Below are 19,143 nucleotides of genomic sequence, written 5' to 3'. Positions count from 1 at the left end.
TTTGACAGAGAGAGACACAGCGAGAGAGGGAACACAAGCAGGGGGAGTGGGAGAGGAAGAAGCAGGCTTCCTGTGGAGCAGGGAGCCGGATGCAGGGCTGGATCCCAGGACCCTGGGATCATGACCTGAGCCGAAGGCAGACGCTTAACGACTGAGCCACCCAGGCACCCCTCAAACAATTTTTTAAAGATTTATTTTAGAGAGAGACAGAGAGAGAGACAGCACAAGCAGGGGGAAGGGCAGAGAGAGAGATAAGCAGACTCCCTGCTGAGCGGGGAGACCAATATGAGGCTCAATCCCACAACCCTGAGATCATGACCTGAGCTGAAATTAAGAGGTGGACGCTCAACTGACTGAGCCACCCAGGTGCCCCCAAATCAAACAATTTAAAGTCAAACAATGCTACTAGATAGGAAAGTCAGCTATTACCAAAGGATGTCCTTGGGAACTCAGACGCTTACATAAAGAAAGACTAGTGACAAATAAGAAATGTTTCCCAAAATATTAGCTGCATTTTATTAGAAGGTTTTAACCTGGAATTTCAAACATCACTTTAAAATGCTACATTTGCCCCTATGTTTATTTTTTTAATTATGTTTTTAAAAGAAGTTAGTAAATGGTTTTGAGTTGAAGTCAAAATGACAGCCCCAACAGTGTATTGTGTGTTACTTCAGAGAGAAAGCTGAAGTGCCATGAGAACTAACAACAAAGGCCAGCAAAGGAGCACATATGACAGGGACAGCAAGCAGAAGTCACTGATGGAGCTGGCTGTTTTCTAAAAGGTCACTGTCCTCAATTCCCCAAAGTCCCCTTTCAATACTTTACAAGTCTGTAATACTCTGAGTGATCAGACCTTTTTACCATGCTAGTAAGAGGCCTGTGCTGGTGGGCAAATGAACAGAAATGCATAGTGAAAGCCATGGAACTGATCCATTAATCAATCAATCCATGTAATTTTTTGTCTCTCTCTCCCCCATTCGAGTATAAGCTCCAGGAAAGCAGGGAGTCTGACCATCTTACATTCACTGCTAGCTCCCTAGAACAATTCCTGGTATACAGCAGTCCTCATTAAATACTTCTTGAATAAATGTTATTTTCTTACTTTAAGATGCATCAGTGCCTTAATCAAGACAGAACCAACAGCACAGGATAAGCCAAAGGTCCTTGGGTCCCTTTTACATCTGAGTATTCTGAATCACTATATTACTAAACTGGATGTTTCATACATTTCACTGTTTTTCTTCTTTTTTTTTTTTTTTTCCACTGACACCAAGGAAAACAACAGAGAACAGCATATTCAGAGTATAGTTCTGTGGCTTTTTTTCTTCTTCTTACTACAGGCTTGCCATCTTATACTGCTCCTTCTAAAAAAAACTGCCACTTAGGACACCTGGGTGGCTCATTCAGTTAAGCATCTGCCTTCAGCACAGGTCATGATTCCAGGGTCCTGAATCAATCCCTGAGTCCTGGCTCCCTGCTCAGTGAGGAGCCTGCTTCTCCCTCTCCCTTCCCCTCCCTCCCCCCCGCCCCCCGCTCAGGCTCTCTTCTCTATCAAATAAATAAAATCTTAAAAAAAAACAAACAAACCTGCCACTTTAACCTCACCAAAAGAATGGAAACATATGAGACTTTTGACATAGCCATTAGGAATTTTAAGCTTACCCTTGATTACTGTATTAGATTTGGCAAAGGGAAATTATCAAGTTATATAGAAATAACAATTAGGGCTGCATATCTGATGCTATACTTCCATAAAAGAAGACAATGAAGATAAGAGCTTATTTAACTTTGGGTTTTAATACTCTTATTCACACTAATTCCAGATATTTCCAGAGTACATAACATTAAATGAATCAATGCCAAGGCAAGCCGGAGGGAATTCTAACATCATTTACCATACTTCCTTTTCCTGAGCAAATTTCAAAATGGAGTATTTTTATAAACATTCCATTAGAGACCAAAAGGCTTTGATTTTCAAAGTAGCAGTGATGGCCAAAGGCTTCATTATGTCAGAGAAAACATCGTAAAGCAGTTTGGGAGCTGCAACTGATATATCGGAAGTGTGCTAGAATCCGGGAGAAGCTTAAAGTCTTTTTCAGCTTGCAATGTTAATGAGTATATACATTCTGGATTAGGGCTCCCCTTGTCCAAAAAGCTACAGAGGTACAAGACTGTTCCTGTACCTACTAGCAGTAAGAGAAATGAAAGTCCTATCAGTTTGACCTTTGAGGTATTACATCTAGAATAGATTATCACTAACAATGAAAAGCTCCTCAGTCCACATTTTCTCATAGCCCATTACATAGGAGTAATAGGACGTGCTTGAAGGGGATTAAAAGAAAGCAAATGTGGTAAAAGAATAAATGCCAGAACCAAGTACCAAAAGACCTAACTTCTAGTGTTATGTTGCCATTAACTAGTTGTGAGAACTTGAGCAATGAACTTGCCTCTCTAGCTCTCAATGGCATCCCCAACAAAAGGGATAAAGTCAGCAAGCCCAGTGAGTTGCTGAGACCACTAAACTCCCAAAACATCAGGACATAGGGGGACATCAGGGAAATAAACCCACCTGCCCCCCATGTATCTTTGATTTCATATCTTTTCCTTACTTGCTAGATGAGGTTGTATTTATGAAACAAAGTGAAAGCAGTCTTTGGATCCGGACTAGCTTTTATGATCTGGCCTATGTGACAGTTTTCCAGCATTGATATCCTTGCTGCACATGCTTCCAATACTCATAAATTTCAGTTGCCACAGTTTAGGTAAATAATACCACTTACTTAACAAAGTGGCTCAAATTTACTGCATTATATTAACGGTAACTAACTGCATAAAATAAAAATTTCAATACTTGCTTTTCAGTTCACAAAACAGTACATAAATAACAGATGTGCATCAGTGACCAATCGGGTCACTTCTTTCTAAGTCTGAAAGTGGATGGTCACTCTGCATCTGTTATTCAGTTCACACACAGACAGTAACACATGTAGTACTGTCACATACATTTTACAAAAATGGATAACCAAAAGACAGACTGGCCAACAAAAATGAAGGTGCAGCAAAGAAATGAATAGTGATCAATGAAGTACAACTGGAATCAAATATAAATGTAGTTATTGAAGAACTGACCATGGAAATGTTGAAACCGTCACCATTTGAGAGACCCTAGCGATGCCTGAGGAATCTGGGAGCTGCAAACTTATTGACATAAATGAGAGAAGTAGTTGTGGTGAAAAGAATAAAGATGTCTAGAGGAAGTGACAGCTTGGCAAAAAACTTCACATTAAAGCAATCTGGAGATATTTCACGACATTGAAAGCATTAAGGATGAAATGTTGGAAGCTGATGCAAACTTAGGAGTATGACAATTCGTCAAGACATTAGAAAAGATGCTAGTAGCTTCATTTAATAAGTTCTAGGATAGGAAGACAAGCACTATTCAGATTATTCTCCACAGGTTTTTTACAAAGAAATAAAATACTTCACAATGTTTCAATGTTTTAAATTCTACTACATAAATATTAGTGTACTAAATATTAGTTTTTCTTTTTTCATTTCCATATACATTTATAACTGACAGTAAGAGATTTAATGTTTTGACAAAAATTATTAAAGTTTATAAAGCAACTTGATTTTTCCCATTGATTATTAAGACTGCTTTTCATTTTTACTTGAATGGCCTTTTTTATGGTCCTCCACAACTGTGCAGAGTGAGGATAACCTATACTGAAGGAATAGTTGATATGTAAGAAAACCAAGTAAACTTCAGTGAGTCTTGAATGTTTTTTTAAAAGAATAACCCATTCATAGAGGGAATTTTATTGTAGAGTTGCCCGTTTACACAACTGCAGTTATGTATCTTCTCAATTCCCTGACTTTCAGAGATATTAGAAAATATCTTATTTTAAACATAGAGTAAAGGTAGGGTTTCCAACGAAAGAACATTCCATTATTCCTTTCCCTTTCCTAAATATTTTCTCCTAAAGCCAAATTCACCAGTTAGAGATTCCTTAAATTTGCAAACTCCTCATTTTGATTACACGCAATGGAAGTAATAAGCAGCTTGTAATATGAACTCTTCAGAAACATGAAATTTTGATAGGAGTCAGAAGAAAAGGGAGAGGCCCAAGTACTGTGTTCTGCCTTGTGCTTATGTGTGCAGGGTGGGCAGAGGGGCATATTTCAGGGAAAGAGGGCACAGAGGTCCAGGACTGTAGGAAGCTCAAAACTGTACTTGGTGGGGTGGGGGGGGGGCTTTCACTCTCACCTGTTTCCAAAGAGTAGTTTGTGTGTTTACCCATATCTATTTCACCCTTGTGTACGTGTCAGGAGGATGGTCAGGGGCATTCTGTCTTTAAACTACTACGGAAGCTTTGGGAAGTAGCTGATATATTTTTATCTGCTGCAGAGCTGTATGACTTGTCAATATTTCAAGAGTTTTCTCTTTTTAAAATTAAATACCCAGTGAAGAAAATGCTACATTCTTAGAGAATTTATTAATCACAAAAGTACTGTCTATGACCAATCCTAGCCACACAAGTTGGTTCCACAAAAATATGTTAAATAATATGAGCCATACTAAGAGAACAGGAAGAAATTCTTCCCCCCTGAAGACTCAAGACAACACTTCTGTTTTCTGGACCATCATCAAAGAAAGAAAGAAACAGCCCAACATCAAATAAATGAATGAATGAATGAATACATACATACATAAATAAAGTGAACTTTTGTGATGGAATTTACCAAGAGTAAGTGTAACAAGTAAGTCTTTAACAGTAGCCTGACCACTACTGAAAATGACAGTGACAAAATAACTGCAGAAACCACAATTTATTAAATGTTTACTTGAATCAAGCACATTGCTATATGCTTGTTATATATTATCTTTTTTATTTAATTGTCCTGTCAACCCAATGAAGGAAGATCTGTTATTTTTATTGTAAAGATGAGAAATGAGAAGCTTAAAAAGACTGTCTCTTGTTCAAGGATTTGCAGGAATGGGATTTGAATTCAAGTGTGTCTGAGTCCAAACACCATGCCTGACATTATATGAAGTGCCTAAACATGAGATCCCTTCTTCAGTAATATAAGTACCTATTTATACTGTAAAGTAATATAAAATACAAGCTAGGATTGCTGAGCACTGTCAGTCTGTACACACAGTTAAGTAACTAGGATTGTTGTAATATTTACTAAATACATACATTTGCTAAGAAAACCTGGAGTAGAAATAAGGGATCAAGATGTGGAAAGACATACAGATATGTATGCACAAAATTGAGAAATATTTATCAAAAACCTACTATGTTTTAGACACAAGTTCAAGAATATTTTGCAATTTCCAAAGATCATTTACTGAAGTGGCCTTGCAGAAAACTATAGCACAGACAGGTCACCCTGACAAATGCTAACCCAAAGAGGGTAGCTATTTTAACCAGAGATAGGAAGACTAAATCAGAACCCAAACCACAAATTTGAAAGCCCCATCTTTAAGTGAGCTAACGACAGAAAGTATACATGATCATTTTGTCTACCTCATGCATAATCAGCAGGCATCTTCAACTACAAGGAAACAGTGCTACTTACGTGAAATGAGCAAAATTAAATGCAAAATTTTAGGGCCTAAGCATCACATAGGTACTTGTCCTGGGGTCTTATACTGAGGAATAAAAAACACAAGCTATACTATGCTGCATCTAAGTTTTACCATAAAATAGAAAGTGCTTCAACATTTGCAAGAATAAAAAAAAAGTCACAATATCCTCCTTAAAGACAAAGGTCACATGGACAGTGGAACTAGATAAAGAATTAAGGCCCACACAGCCATTCTTCCTCTTTCTACCTCCCAGAAGTACCGTTTAAAGATTAAGGTACAGTCTGCTTTGTAAACTTTCAAACAGAGAGCAGGGTTTTAAAATAACAGCTCACATTAATACAATTTTAAAGGAAGTTTTGTGTGTGTGTGTGCGTGTTTATTAAACTAAACCATGCCTTTGTAGTTGAAAACTGTGATGTTGAAAATTCTTGCTGAGATACCTAGAAATTCTTAACACAAACAACCTTAGTGTTGGGCTGCATATGTAAATTGAAGAACAGATTCTCTTTTGTGGTCTCTAAAAAGGGCTATTAGACTGCCTCTGAAGATGGAGTACTCTTTTTACTATGGAATAAATTCCATTTTATTTGATAAATATATTTCATTTCAATTCCACATAGAAATGCCCTAATTTTCTGCCCCAAAAGAAAAAATCAGCCTTGAAGTTTACAGGACATCAGTGGGGATCTTAATCTTTCGTGGAAAGAAATAACCTATGACATGCTATTTCATATCTTTTTACAGTTCTAAAAAAAGGACTTACATGTTTTCCCAAATATAATAACCTTAACAACAAAATCTCAACAGTATAACAGGACAACTACTGTTATATGAAAAAAAGCATACTTAAAAATCTCCTGACTGGTATCTATCTATTTTTCACTACAGTTAAATCAACCTCTCTCTCACCATGAGGAACAATCTGTTTTTTTATTCTTCCAATTCCAAAGGGAATGTTTACTAACATGAGAAACAATCTAAAACAAAATAAAACAAAAACTGTGATCCAGCCACCCTGTAATTATTACTCTGATGACAGTTACTGAGGACTTAAAGTATGCTGAGAGGATATGAGAAAGGAAAACAAAAAGTGTAGAACACATTCTATTTCTCAAGCAGGTCCTAATCATCCCAACAACCTTATTGCTTAGTCATTAGCATGCATTGCAGGCTCTTAAAATATCTTATCAATACAATAAAGACAAGGTGACAGAAAACTGCAGAAACTGTCCATCCCCAATTAGCTGAATACCCAGAGAAGGGCCCCTCAGGCGGCTGAGGGGCCTGAGCACACCTGGCTGTCACAGTCTGGCCCCAGGGTATCATCAGGCTCCCCTGACAGTCTAAAAGTTCCCCTTCCGGGAAAACCAAAGGGCATAGCAGAATCAGTCATCAGATCAGGCTGGGGTCAAATACCAGGAATCATGGCGTTTGTCAGCGCAGAATCATTAGAAGAAAAAAGGCCAGAATAGGTCAAGAAGGGACAATAGCCAAGGCCAGCTAGACCAGAGGTGCTGCTGAGGAAGTCGAAAGACAGGAGTAGTCTGGATGGTACTGACATGTCTTGAGACACAGTTTAGGAAGAGGAGAACTGTGAACCCAGGAGCCACAGCTCAGAGTCAGCATGGAGACAGATCAAAAGGCAGGATAAATCCAGTTCAAGAAAGGCAACTCAGACAAGAAATCTCGTCCAGAAGCCCAGCAACATCACCTCCTCCTTTCCCCTTTCTTGCTCCCAATCGCTAGTATGACTCAGGAAAACCTCAGAATCCCTCTGCTCTCATTTGGAGAAAATGCCAAGAATCTTGGGAGTTTCTTGTCCCTGTAAACTCTTTGTACTTTAAGCTTCAAGAGAGCTCAGAATCTTAACTCCCTGATTAGTTCCTTCCACGTTACAGCATGGAGTATTAGAGTATAAGGACTCCTTCCTTCTGCCAGTCTCCAGAGAAGGAACACACACACACACACACACTCACACACACACTTACATGTATTTTATACAGATATACATATGGCATGCATTTTTATAAATATGTCTTAGCTCCAAGAAGCTAGCCGGTAGATTAACTGAGCATGACAGCCATGGAACTTGTCAGTATACCATGTGATAATAATATAATAATAATATATGATAACAATATAAGAACAATGGGAAGAACAAGAGGAAAGTGTTTCTTCCATCTTAGGAAATCATGGAGGGCTTCACAAATAAGAGTAACAACTGCGGAGGAATTAACAAAGCAGAATAAAAAGGGAGAGGCTAATGGGAAGGACCAGGGAAAACAAACGAAAAGGCATGAGCTAAGGTGCAAAGGCCATGTCATAACATGGTGAATCTGGGCCCAGGGAGAAATTCAGCATGGCCAAAGCAGAGTGTAAGAATGGGAAGGTTGGAGAGGACACAAAAAGGCCAAAGCTAAAGTCATATTGTAAAGAGCCTCACAAACTTATGAAGAAATTTGGGCTTTAATTTGAGGACAATGGGGAATCACCAAAGGTTATTAAACAAGGAAGTGAGATGATCAAATTTATATTCTAGAATCTTGGCAACAATAAGGCAGATGCTTTAGGGTTAAGAGTGGAAAAGAAGAGGAAGCAGTCAGAAGGTTGTTTAAAATAGACTAAGCAAGAAATCATGTGGATCTAAACTAGTGGGAATGAGAAGATGGATTACAAAGACATTTAAGAGGTAGGACAGATAGAATATACTGAACAATTAGGTGTGGGATGAGGGGAAGGGGTGGAGAAACAGAAGACTGAGGTTTTTATCTGAGGCAACCAGATGAGTAGTAAAGCCATTAAGGAGGATAAGGAACAAAGCAAGAGGATAAACAATCTTTTGAGTAGAATGGATAATGGATACAATTATTTAGATACACACCTCTACCAGTTCTTTGTGCTACACGTTGTTCCAAGGACATGAAATTATTTCTGTTAATCCTTGTAGTAACACATCATCTACATTTTATATAAAGAAAATGATGGCTCCAAGGGATTAAGTAATTTATTGAGTGTTATTTATCTATTCATTTAATTATTCAACAAATATTTATCAGATGCCTTTTAGGTGCTGAGGTTTTGCAAGTAAAGGAAACAGGCAGTAAGATTCTTACCCTTGCAGAGCTTAGAGTTTAGAATGGAGGGGACAGACAACAAACAGATCAAGCTATTAAGTAAACAAGATAATTTCAGACTGATTAGGGCTAGGAAGACAATAATACTATAAACTAGCTGTGGGCTCTGTTATAAGCACATTTCAAGTTTTAATTTATTTAACCCTTACTACAACCTATTAGATAGATACTACTTTTGGCCTCATTTCACAGAAGACAAGAGCAGAGATACAAAAAGGTTAACTGTCTTCCCGCAAATCACAGAGCTAGTAAGTAGACAAAACCAGAGTTCAGTCCTAGGGAGTCTGGCTCCGGAGCCTGTGCTCGTAATCACACTATACTGCTTCATCATGCCATGATTTTATTTATTACTATGGTATCACAGTAAGACAGAGTAAGGACTTAGAAGGTACTGAAGCAGAGGGCTGCTTTAGAATGAATGATCAGGAAAGGCATCTCTGAATCTGATGACAGAAGGAGTCAGCCACATTAAGATCTAGAAGCAGAACATTCTAAGCAGAGAGAAGAAGTCCAGCATGTTTTAGAAACAGAAGGCCAGTATGGCTGGAGCAGGATGAGTTGGGATAATAACATGAAGTGGAACAGGCAAACACAGACTAGTTTGTGAAGAATCTGGATTTTATTTTAGGGAAAAACAGGACAGTTTTAAGTAGGAGATTTTTATGTAATTTGATTTATATTTTATAAAAAGACCATTTCAAGTATGGTGAAAATGAATTCGGTAGGGGAAGGAGGGGCAGAGTGGAAGCAGGGACATTTGAATCCAGGTAGTCTGTCTCCAGTGCTAAGCATTTATTTAAACACCATGCTATATGGTTGAATTTAAGGTATAGGATCTTGGGTGAAGGTATAAAACAGAAATATGAATCTACAACTGAAGAAAAAAGGTAAAACCAAAGATTTATTAGACTTTATTTTATCTCTGACATACAGGTAGATGATTATTACAGCTATGGGAGTAAATGCGATGGCTCATCAAGGAACACAAATACAGCAAAAAGGGAAGAAAGCCCAGGTCATAATCTATGAAATCTGTCCTTTCCTCTTCGGAGTACTTTTTTTCTTATACTAATAAGAGAAAATACTGTTCACTATCCAGAGAGTATCTGGAGGCTTTATCTTCCCCCAGAAGGAGCAGGGGCATGGAGGAAGATTGGTCCATAATGACAAGCCTTGGGGTTGCTGTGCAGTAAAAGAGCTGCATGCAGGGAGACATTATCAAATCCATAGATCTCACTAAAGACACAATGACAAGAACACATAACATTCCTGAATACATATTTATAGAAAGGAAAGCCATTAATCCAACTATAACCAAGTTTGATATATAGAGTTTTATACATGGAGTTTAACACCCTATGCTGTTAAGGTAAGTTAGTAGCCGAGGGCCAGAACTGTTGCTCCACTAAAGCCTCGTAATAGCCAGCACAAACCGCAGAAACCCTGCCTAGTGCACCTAGAGCAAAAAAAAAAAATGGCACAACCGATCAGAAAGATCTCAGAGAGAGGGCATGAAACCTTTAAATGCTTTAAAAGTCAATTCTTCGTATCTCTTAAAGCAAAAAAAAAAAAAAAAAAAAAAATACTAAGGAACTCCTAACTCTATCAAGGACAAGTGTATCTACATTTCTGGGCAGTTTAGGAACAGTAATTGAAGCCAAGGGTATTTAGGAATATTAACACCCCTTAGCTTCTTCTCATTTTTGTTGTTTTTTACCATGTGGAGGTGTGACACTCTTGGCATTCCCCACTGAACAGGAGACTGAGAACAGGCCTTTCTGTTTAAAGCACAGAGTGATGGATACAGTGGAGTCATGCTAACCAGCTATTTAAGTGGGGTGAGGATAGTCACGATGGAGAGCTATGCAAATTACATAGAGGAGTTCTGCTCTGATCAGTCTGAGAAGGAAGCCACCATGTTTCTCAAGCATAACTGTAGCTACTACTAGAGACAAGGGGCTAGAACTAAAGGGACTACTTAGTATTTCTAACAGCTCAAGCTGTTTCCCTCTAGCTCAGAATGCCTTCCTCTTCATGGAAATCACCATCTTTCAAAGCCAGGCTCAAGTCCTGCCTCTTTGATAAAGACTCTCATCATTGCAACGCACTAGTCATTCCCTAAACTCCTACTGCAGTCTCTACTGTTTGAATAAATCTGTTCAGTATTTAATTGTTTCATGTATTTGTGTCTCTTGACTTCGTTAGATTATGAGCTTCCTAGAGGCAGGGGCCATGTTTCATGGGTTTTATTTTTTTATTATACATCCCCTTTCCTCTATTAAAATACTCTATAGTCTATATTTTAGTATTCATTTCTAAAAGAAAATATGGACATTTTCTTAGGTAACCACAGCTACCTAAACAAAATTAACAGTAATCTCTTGTTATCACCTAACATCTAGCTCATATTCAAATTTACCCAATTGCCTCAAAATGTCTTCTGACATGCTGTTATGAATCAACATCCAAACAAGATCCATATATTGCATCTGATTATTATGACTCTTAATTCTCTTTTATTGTAAAGCACACCCCCCTTCCCATTTTGTCAATGATTTTTTTAAATTTAAAGTCAATTAATTTAAAATCAACTAATACAGTGTATTATTAGTTTCAGAGGTAGAGTCTGTGACTCATCAGCTGCATATAACACCACCTAGCCATTTTTCCTATTAAGTGTACCACATTTGGGATTTGTCCGTTTCCTCCTAGTCTTAAGAACTATGTTTATTGGGGTGCCTAGATGGCTCAGTGGGTTGAGCGTCTGCCTTCGGCTCAGGTCATGACCCCAGGGTCCTGGGATCAAGTCCTGCGTCGGGCTCTCTGCTCAGCGGGGACCCTGCTTTTCCCTCTCCCTCTGCTGCTCCCTCTGTTTGTGCTCTCTCTCTCTGTCAAATAAATAAATAAATAAAATCTTTAAAAAAAAGAGCTAACTTTATCATCCATTTACTACAAATACATTATTAGGAGCAGAATATGAACCAGAACTCTATAAAATGCAGTGGCTACAATAGTGAATGCAACTATAGTCCTGGCTTAGACAGAAGAAAGCCGTGAAATAGCTGTACAAAATATTAACTACTAGCAATTATGATATGTGCTATGAAGGGAAAGTACAAAGTAGTAAGAGAAATTATAGCAAGGGGACCTAACCTACTTTAGGGATCAAGAAGAGTATTTATTTTATATAGTTCAATGCACCTTGTACAGTGTTAAGTAAATAAACATTCAGTACTCCCAGGCTGGCTGGGAGAGTAAGTTTTCTTCAAATTATCAGCCTTATAAACAAAAGGACACATCACCATCTCTGTGGAGTTATGAACATTAGATGTGATTCTCTTAGGACTCCATGTTAAAGAAAACTGAAAAGGCAAACAAATGGTGGTTTTCCCTAGTGAAATAAACGATTTTAGAAGAGAAGAAAAATTCAGGAAGTGGCTATATAAAATCAAAAGAAAAAGACCCCATTTTCTGGACCACCAGTTTAGATATTAGGACAATGGATTTTTGACAAGGAACAGAATAGATATTATTGAAGCCTAGAAAAATATGCTTAGTAGAATATCTGACATACTGCTAAAAAAGGCTTTTAGGTTAAAGTTGAGGAAGGAAAATTATCCAGGCACACTTTAAGATTGGATATAATGGATGGAAACAGACAGAACAGAAAAACAGTAACAGAGAAGATAAATAATAACCCAGATTTTCATTTTAAAAGCTTATAGCACTGTTTTTAAAGTATTATAAAATACATTACTTTTATACAGAACTCTCTACTTGAGACCAATGTAAATGTTTAAGTCACCCTTGTCCACATCATGTTAGTCTAGTTGGGGGTAACAGCATGATTTGAGTGTCTTGAAAAGAAACACCTTCTGCTATGGATTGAACTGTATTCTCCACCCACAGCCAAATTCACGTGCTGAAGCCCTAACCCTCAGTCTGACTATATAAAGAGAGTCTTTGGGAGGTAATTAAGGTTAAATGAGATCATACGGATAAGGCCTTAGTCTGACAGAACTGGTGTCCTTATAAGAGGAGGAATAGAGGGGACACCTGGGTGGCTCAGTCGGATAAGCATCCAACTCTTGATTTTGGCTCAGGTCATGATCTCAGGGTCCTTGAGATCGAGCCCTGTGCTGGGTGTGGGCATGCGGCCTGCTTAGGATTTTTCTCTCTCCTTCTGCCCTTCCCCCACCCCTTTCTCCCTCTCCAAAAAAAAAGGAGGAAGAGAGACCAAAACTCCCTTTCAGACATGTGAAGACACAGTGAGAAGGTGGCTGTCTGCAAGTCAAGAAGAGAACCCTTGCCAGAAACTAAAACTGCTGAACCTTGATCTGGTATGTCTAACCTCCAGAACTGTGAGAAAATAAATATTCAATGTTTAAGCCACTCCATCTAAAGTATTTTGCTGTGATAGCCCAAGTTGACAATTACACTTTTCTAAATTTTTTCCTCTCTAGTATCTAAATCTTAAAGCTCTCTCCTCTGCATGATTTGTAGAATATGTCTGCGCAATTTGAAGGATACATTGGAAACTAAAGCTATGTGCATAAAAAGGCTACCTTGACACCTAACCAAGTAGACCAAAGAAAAATAATTGGTTAAGGAACTTCCTAATCAAGGGAACAAAATGAAACAGATGGTTTTATTTGCTTGCATTTACTTTTACACTCTTGAAATTTCATATTTTTTCAATACAAATAGGAGCTCTCTTCAGGTGACCAGATCTGGGTATTTTCAGCTGTGGTCAGCTTCTCTCTGAATCCCACTAGGGTTTGGTGATGCAGAGTAAACAAGGCTATAAATCAACTGCAATGCATTTAATACCTCAATGCATTGCAAATTGATCTGGAATAGGGATCAGTTCAAATCGTTTTTTAAGTGAAATTGTTCCTTTCCCCTGAAGGGAAGGAATGGAAGTTAAAGATAGAAAGTCCTAAAGTTATATGGGATTCAGAAGTGTGGCTGTTTGTTAGGATAGTCAGAGGCCAGGTTTCTTCAGGTGAGATTCTTCTGTTACTTACCAGGTTGGAACCGTGGATATTTAAAAACACATCCTGGTGGCTGGCATTAAATCTGAAATCTGGTGGGCAACTTTTCAAGAAATAAAAGCTACAGACAAAATAGCTTTAGTTCCATTCAGCACACTGTGGGAAATGCAGCTAATGGACAAGCATTACTATGACTGGCAAGGCGAGGTGCCAATAAATGAGAGGAGCAGAGATTCAAACCACCACATAACAGCAACATTTCCTAAGCTTATTCCACTAATTTGTCAAAGTAGAACATTATCTGAAGTGAAAGAAAAATGAGGTTGGAAAGCACAGGGGAAGGAACTATTTAAAAGTAAAAGCTATGCTTCTTTCTCTATTGGTTAGTTATCTCTGCTTTGAGTAATTATGGTTTAATTCTACCATTTCCTGATACCACACTTGGTTTTACTAAAGGCAGTGTTTTCTCTTTTTCATATGGTAAGCAGAGAGCTACTTCTGGTAGGACAAATTTCCAGTTGTTTATGTCTGCCTTGCCTTTTTCCAGTAGGAAGAAATGAAGTCTAGTCATTACAGAAGGAAAGTGTGGAGCTCTGATATGTCACACCTCACAAAGGGATGTAGGGCTATATTCTCTGCTTACCCTTTTTTCCCCCTGAAGAAGAAAAACTTCAAGTGCTATCTCCCATCTTCTCTCCATCTTTAACTCTCAACTCTCAATTGTTTCTTATAATTTTAAACAAACTGTTAAACAGGGCAATACTTGTACTCTCTTACTTGGAGTGGAATGAAAACTATCCCATCATAAAGGAAGAATAGATTCACTTATTGTATAATTAAAATCAGTCTAAAATTCAATAAATAATGCCTTAAACTCTATTTCAGATATGCTTTTTAGTATAATGGTTAATGTAATAGTGTAATGGTTCTCTGTGTAATGTAATACAGCATGGACTCTGGGACTGGACTACGTGGGTTCAAATCCTATTTCCATTACTTACTAGCTGTACAGATTGGATAAATTAACTTAATCTCTCTATGACTCTGTCTCTTCATCTGTAAATGGAGAACACTAATAGTACATCACAGGTTGTTGTACCTGGCAAAGAGAAAGCACTATACATATGTTAACTACTATCAAGATTATTTCAGAGAATATCTAAAGGGCATTACGTTAATCGCCCTACTCTCTGTTAGTACTATTAAACAGTTACATACAAAACCAAGTGAAACTTTTTCTGTCTTAGGTCACATAAAACACTCCTCTTGCTAATCAGATAAGGAAAAAGAATAAGAATGAAATCCTTTCTTCAAAATTAGCCTTAAATGACACAAAGATTTCACCAATAACATAAGTATACACTTGACTTTTAGAGGCAAGACATTCTATTTAAATCCACATGTTTCAATGAAAAGAGTCAAATGAAAAACACATACAATAATAGCAGCTTATTCTAAAACACTGACATCACCTGAAACATTGCTTTATGAGCAAAATACATACTTCTGGGGTGATCGGTTATCAACTTCAGCCTTCAGTCGTAAATTCTCCCTCACCAGGCCACCATTTTCCAATTTCAATTTTTTATTTGCCTTTAAAAAAGAGTTGAAAATAATTAAGCACGAACTAAAACAAGTGCCTTACAAAAATTATGTCATGAGCCATCTGTATTTTTTAGAGTGATATCAGAAAATTGAATACTAGAACAGAACATGGTCCTCAGAAACTTAAAATCACCACTGGGAATGACTTGTGAAACTGTGAACACAGCCAAGCATTTTTAATCCATAATCCCCAAGCACTTTGCAATTCTCCTATCCAGGGAAATAAACAGCTATGTTAGTTAGCTTAGCGTCATTAAGGGACTATACTAATGGCAAATATTTTTTTTTTCCTTTTTCACATAACTGAATATTCTAAGCATGGTAACATTAGACTATATGCAATTATTTGCAAAACTAATGCTAAGAGTTAATTCTCATGAATTATGAGCTGTAAGCTGATTTTGGGTTGCTACTTAAAAATAGCTTTTTAGTGATAACAAATCTAATATAATTAAACCACTTGCTTTCTTTCTTCAAAAGGCTTTCCCAAATGCCTTGGCTCACAACTTCTGGGACTCTCAAAATTGGGTCAATATTTTCTAATAAAATTCTAAGAATTCTCTTTTGATTAAAAAAAATCCCAACTATGACTTTCTTTTTGAATTGTATGATACCTAAAAATTGTCTAACAAAACATTAATTGCTAGAAAATTTAGAAGTTGAATATTGATTCTAGACAAAAAGTAGTGTGCCTCAATTTTAGAGTCTTCTTAAAAGCTATTTAAATTCCTCAGTCATGGCATTTTTTAATCCCAAAGAATAACACTCCCTAGCCTAGAAACCAATCTGACTAACTTGGCAAGAGAAATGTATTTTGTTTGACTAGAACACTGACATTTGAAACATTTTAAAGTGAATGGGTCACGAAAACTGTCAACAAAAAGGCTTAACCCAGAAGACTTAAAAACAGATTTCAAAAATTTGACCAATGTTTTTGAATAATTTCCAGAACTTCTGACTATACTGCTCATCCACCCACACACAAATACCCCAAGAGGATGACAACAGAGGAAGGGCAAAAAACATTCTCTGGGCACAAAGCCTAGCTAGCTCTTGCACTTACACTCATGGAGGTTCTTTTTGGGCTCTTGAGCAGCTACTTACCCTCATGGTTGCAAACTAACCAGTACTGTGGAGGGTTAATTCTTTAAGTGACTGATAAACACTATTACTGCCCCTCTGAAGATACAAGGAAAGTCATTTACTTCCTCATACACACACACAATGAATTAAGCTCTCAAACACAGCACCATAAGAAGAGGCACTTAGTGAATGCGTTCTGATGATGATGACAAGCTTAAATTAGAAACTCATTTGACTTCTCTTCCCCATCCCTTCCATACTGTATCACTACATTTCAAGGTCTTTCATCAGTCCTGTGGCTCTCTAATATCCTCATTATGGACTGGCTGGTTCCTCAACTATCAGAGGTATTTTCTTTTCTTTTTTTTTTTTTAAACCATCAGAAGTATTTTCGGTTTAGGTGGGTCAAGATTACAAAGCGCAAAGTTCTGCCCATTCATTGCACCTAGGACTTCACATAACTATTTTGCATTTGCAATACTGATTGCGTAACGATACTGATCTCATAATGGTTTCAAAACTTACCTAGTCCTGGAAACATCAGAAAACAAGTCCATTTCAATCATGTTGTGTAGTCTGAATCTTTTGTACTCCTGTATTTGATTTATAGTATGTTATTTTGTACCTCACATTCAAATTTTGCTTCCACGTTTTTTAATTCATTTGTGCCCCCGTTTATTGCCTAGTACTACCTAATACCACCACTAGGCATCCAAAATGGGCTTGTTAAATATCCCAAATAATTCTGAGGTCTCAGTGTAGCTTTGGGTATTGAATTTAACATGTGACCTTTAAAAGAGCAAAGAAAAACTGTGTTTTATGTACTTTTCTTTCACATACACCACCTACACCACTTTTACAAGCCCAGAATAATGCTTTCATACAGATCCTCATCTTCAAAGAACCATTTATTGCCAAAAATTTAAATGAAGTTTAATAACTATAAAAGAGACCACGTAGAACTTAATGATAGCTCAAGAAGACGAAGGGAAGTTAAAGGGGACATAGTAGATTAATAAATACTGTTAACTTTCCAGCTGTCCTTCCTTCTTATATCCTCTTCTTGGACAAACCAACCGGCTAATGTTGGCCTTCAATACCCAAAGAAACTACACACTTCCCCTAAACTTGTAACAAACTCAGTGTAATTCTATCCATAGTTTCTTTTTTCTCTGAAAGCACTAAGTTCCCTTCTTTCATTACGGCCTTTCCTGAGCTCAAACATTTATTTTATAGGCAGGTATGTGAAGACGACTTAGTATTTACACTAAGTTGCACACTTCTATGCTACTCAGCTTTACTGAGGATCCGGGGGTCAGTATGTGGTGGTAGTTCTTTAAGGAGCTCATTAATGTTTTCAAGGAGGCAGGACTCAATAATTCAACACAGTAACAATATTTTAAGTGAATGCAGACAGGTTAAATGGGAGGCTGTGGACATGGATACCACAAAACCAACTCCATTCAGCACAGCAGGATTCCGCTGTGGAGGACTTCCGCTGTGAATAAACTTGAAATGAAAGCCAAAGCCTGGTCCCTCTGGCCAACAAAACTCTACAGCACTTGATTATAACAACTTCTCATACTGACGGCATGGATCTCATCTCTTTTCCTAGACTGAAAAAGCCTAGAGGTTGCCTTTTCCACCTATGCTTTATCTTCTTGGGTGAAAGGAATAATTGAAAAAAATGAACCCACTTCATAAGCTACAATACTTTCTTACATGGAGTATTCCAAAGCAGCTACTCAAAGCTTCCTTGGAATTAGTCATTCAGTCTTTACTTACAATATTAAAAATCAGAGAATGGTAGTATTAGAAAAGATATGTTCCAAACCTTCCATTTTATAGGTAGAGAATTGAATACGTTTGTTTTTATGCATATAGGGCATAAGCTTAAGAAACAATTAAGGCAAACCACAAAGAAGAAATAGAAACACATCCTTTAAACTGATGTCACTCTTCTACAAGAAGATGCAAACTCATACAAAAGCACTACAGTCTTCAATTATGGTCACAAATGGAATGACCTGATATTTCTTGGCAGCTAATGACATTTAAGGAAAAAAGTTCTACTGCTTATAAATGCTCATCCAGAGATTTTTGTCCTTCCCCAAAAATCTTCTAATGAGTGAAGATAATATGGCTATTTTACTTTTGAAGGTACTTAAAATACAGAATTTTAAAAACTACAGTAGAATTTTAAAAATAACCACAACTTACTTCCTTTAACTTATCCACATCATCTTTTACTTTTTCATAGATTTCATTAGCTGTTCTAAGTTTTTTCTTCCACTCTGCTACAGTTTCTGGGTCAATTTTATTTGGATTATCTGCAACTGGATGCTTGTCTTCATTCTGGTTGCCTTGCATCAAGGTTAAAGGATCCAGAATAGTCTTGATTTGTGACTCTAGGCTAAGATTCTTACTCTTAAGATCTTCTACTTCTTTCTGCAGACAATCTATTTCATCCTGAAAAAGAATTGCATGGCCATTAGATAGATACAGATCCTAAACACATACATATGCTAAACTGAAGTCAATGTGTTTTTAAATTTTATACTCAAAATTCTGTAGGTACACAGATTCATTATGCATCAGAATAGCTTTGTAGGCAGAAATTCTCAAAATGTATTTGACCCTGGTAAAAGCTGGCATTTCCACATTTTAATTCAGTGATAGTTTGTGGTTAAAAAAATAAAAATGTTGGGGCGCCTGGGTGGCTTAGGTGGCT

General features: G+C 37.3%; 1 protein-coding gene across 1 annotated transcript in view; it reads right to left on the bottom strand.

Moving 5' to 3' along the window:
- Positions 1–19,143, bottom strand: part of OBI1 (ORC ubiquitin ligase 1) — a 44,202-nt gene that overhangs the window by 7,767 nt on the left and 17,292 nt on the right. Inside the window, exons 4-5 of the mRNA XM_025875059.2 lie at positions 18,633–18,881; positions 15,229–15,317 (exon numbers count right to left, since the gene is read on the bottom strand). Coding sequence (XP_025730844.1) covers positions 15,229–15,317; positions 18,633–18,881 — 338 coding nt within the window. The remainder of the gene's footprint in view (positions 1–15,228; positions 15,318–18,632; positions 18,882–19,143) is intronic.

The sequence above is a fragment of the Callorhinus ursinus genome, unplaced genomic scaffold (assembly GCF_003265705.2).
Source record: "Callorhinus ursinus isolate GAN/ISIS: 27379988/994484 unplaced genomic scaffold, GSC_fseal_2.0 scaffold7, whole genome shotgun sequence".
NCBI lineage: Eukaryota > Metazoa > Chordata > Mammalia > Carnivora > Otariidae > Callorhinus > Callorhinus ursinus.
Note: the sequence above shows the minus strand (reverse complement) of the source record. Positions and strands in the feature narration are given on the sequence as shown.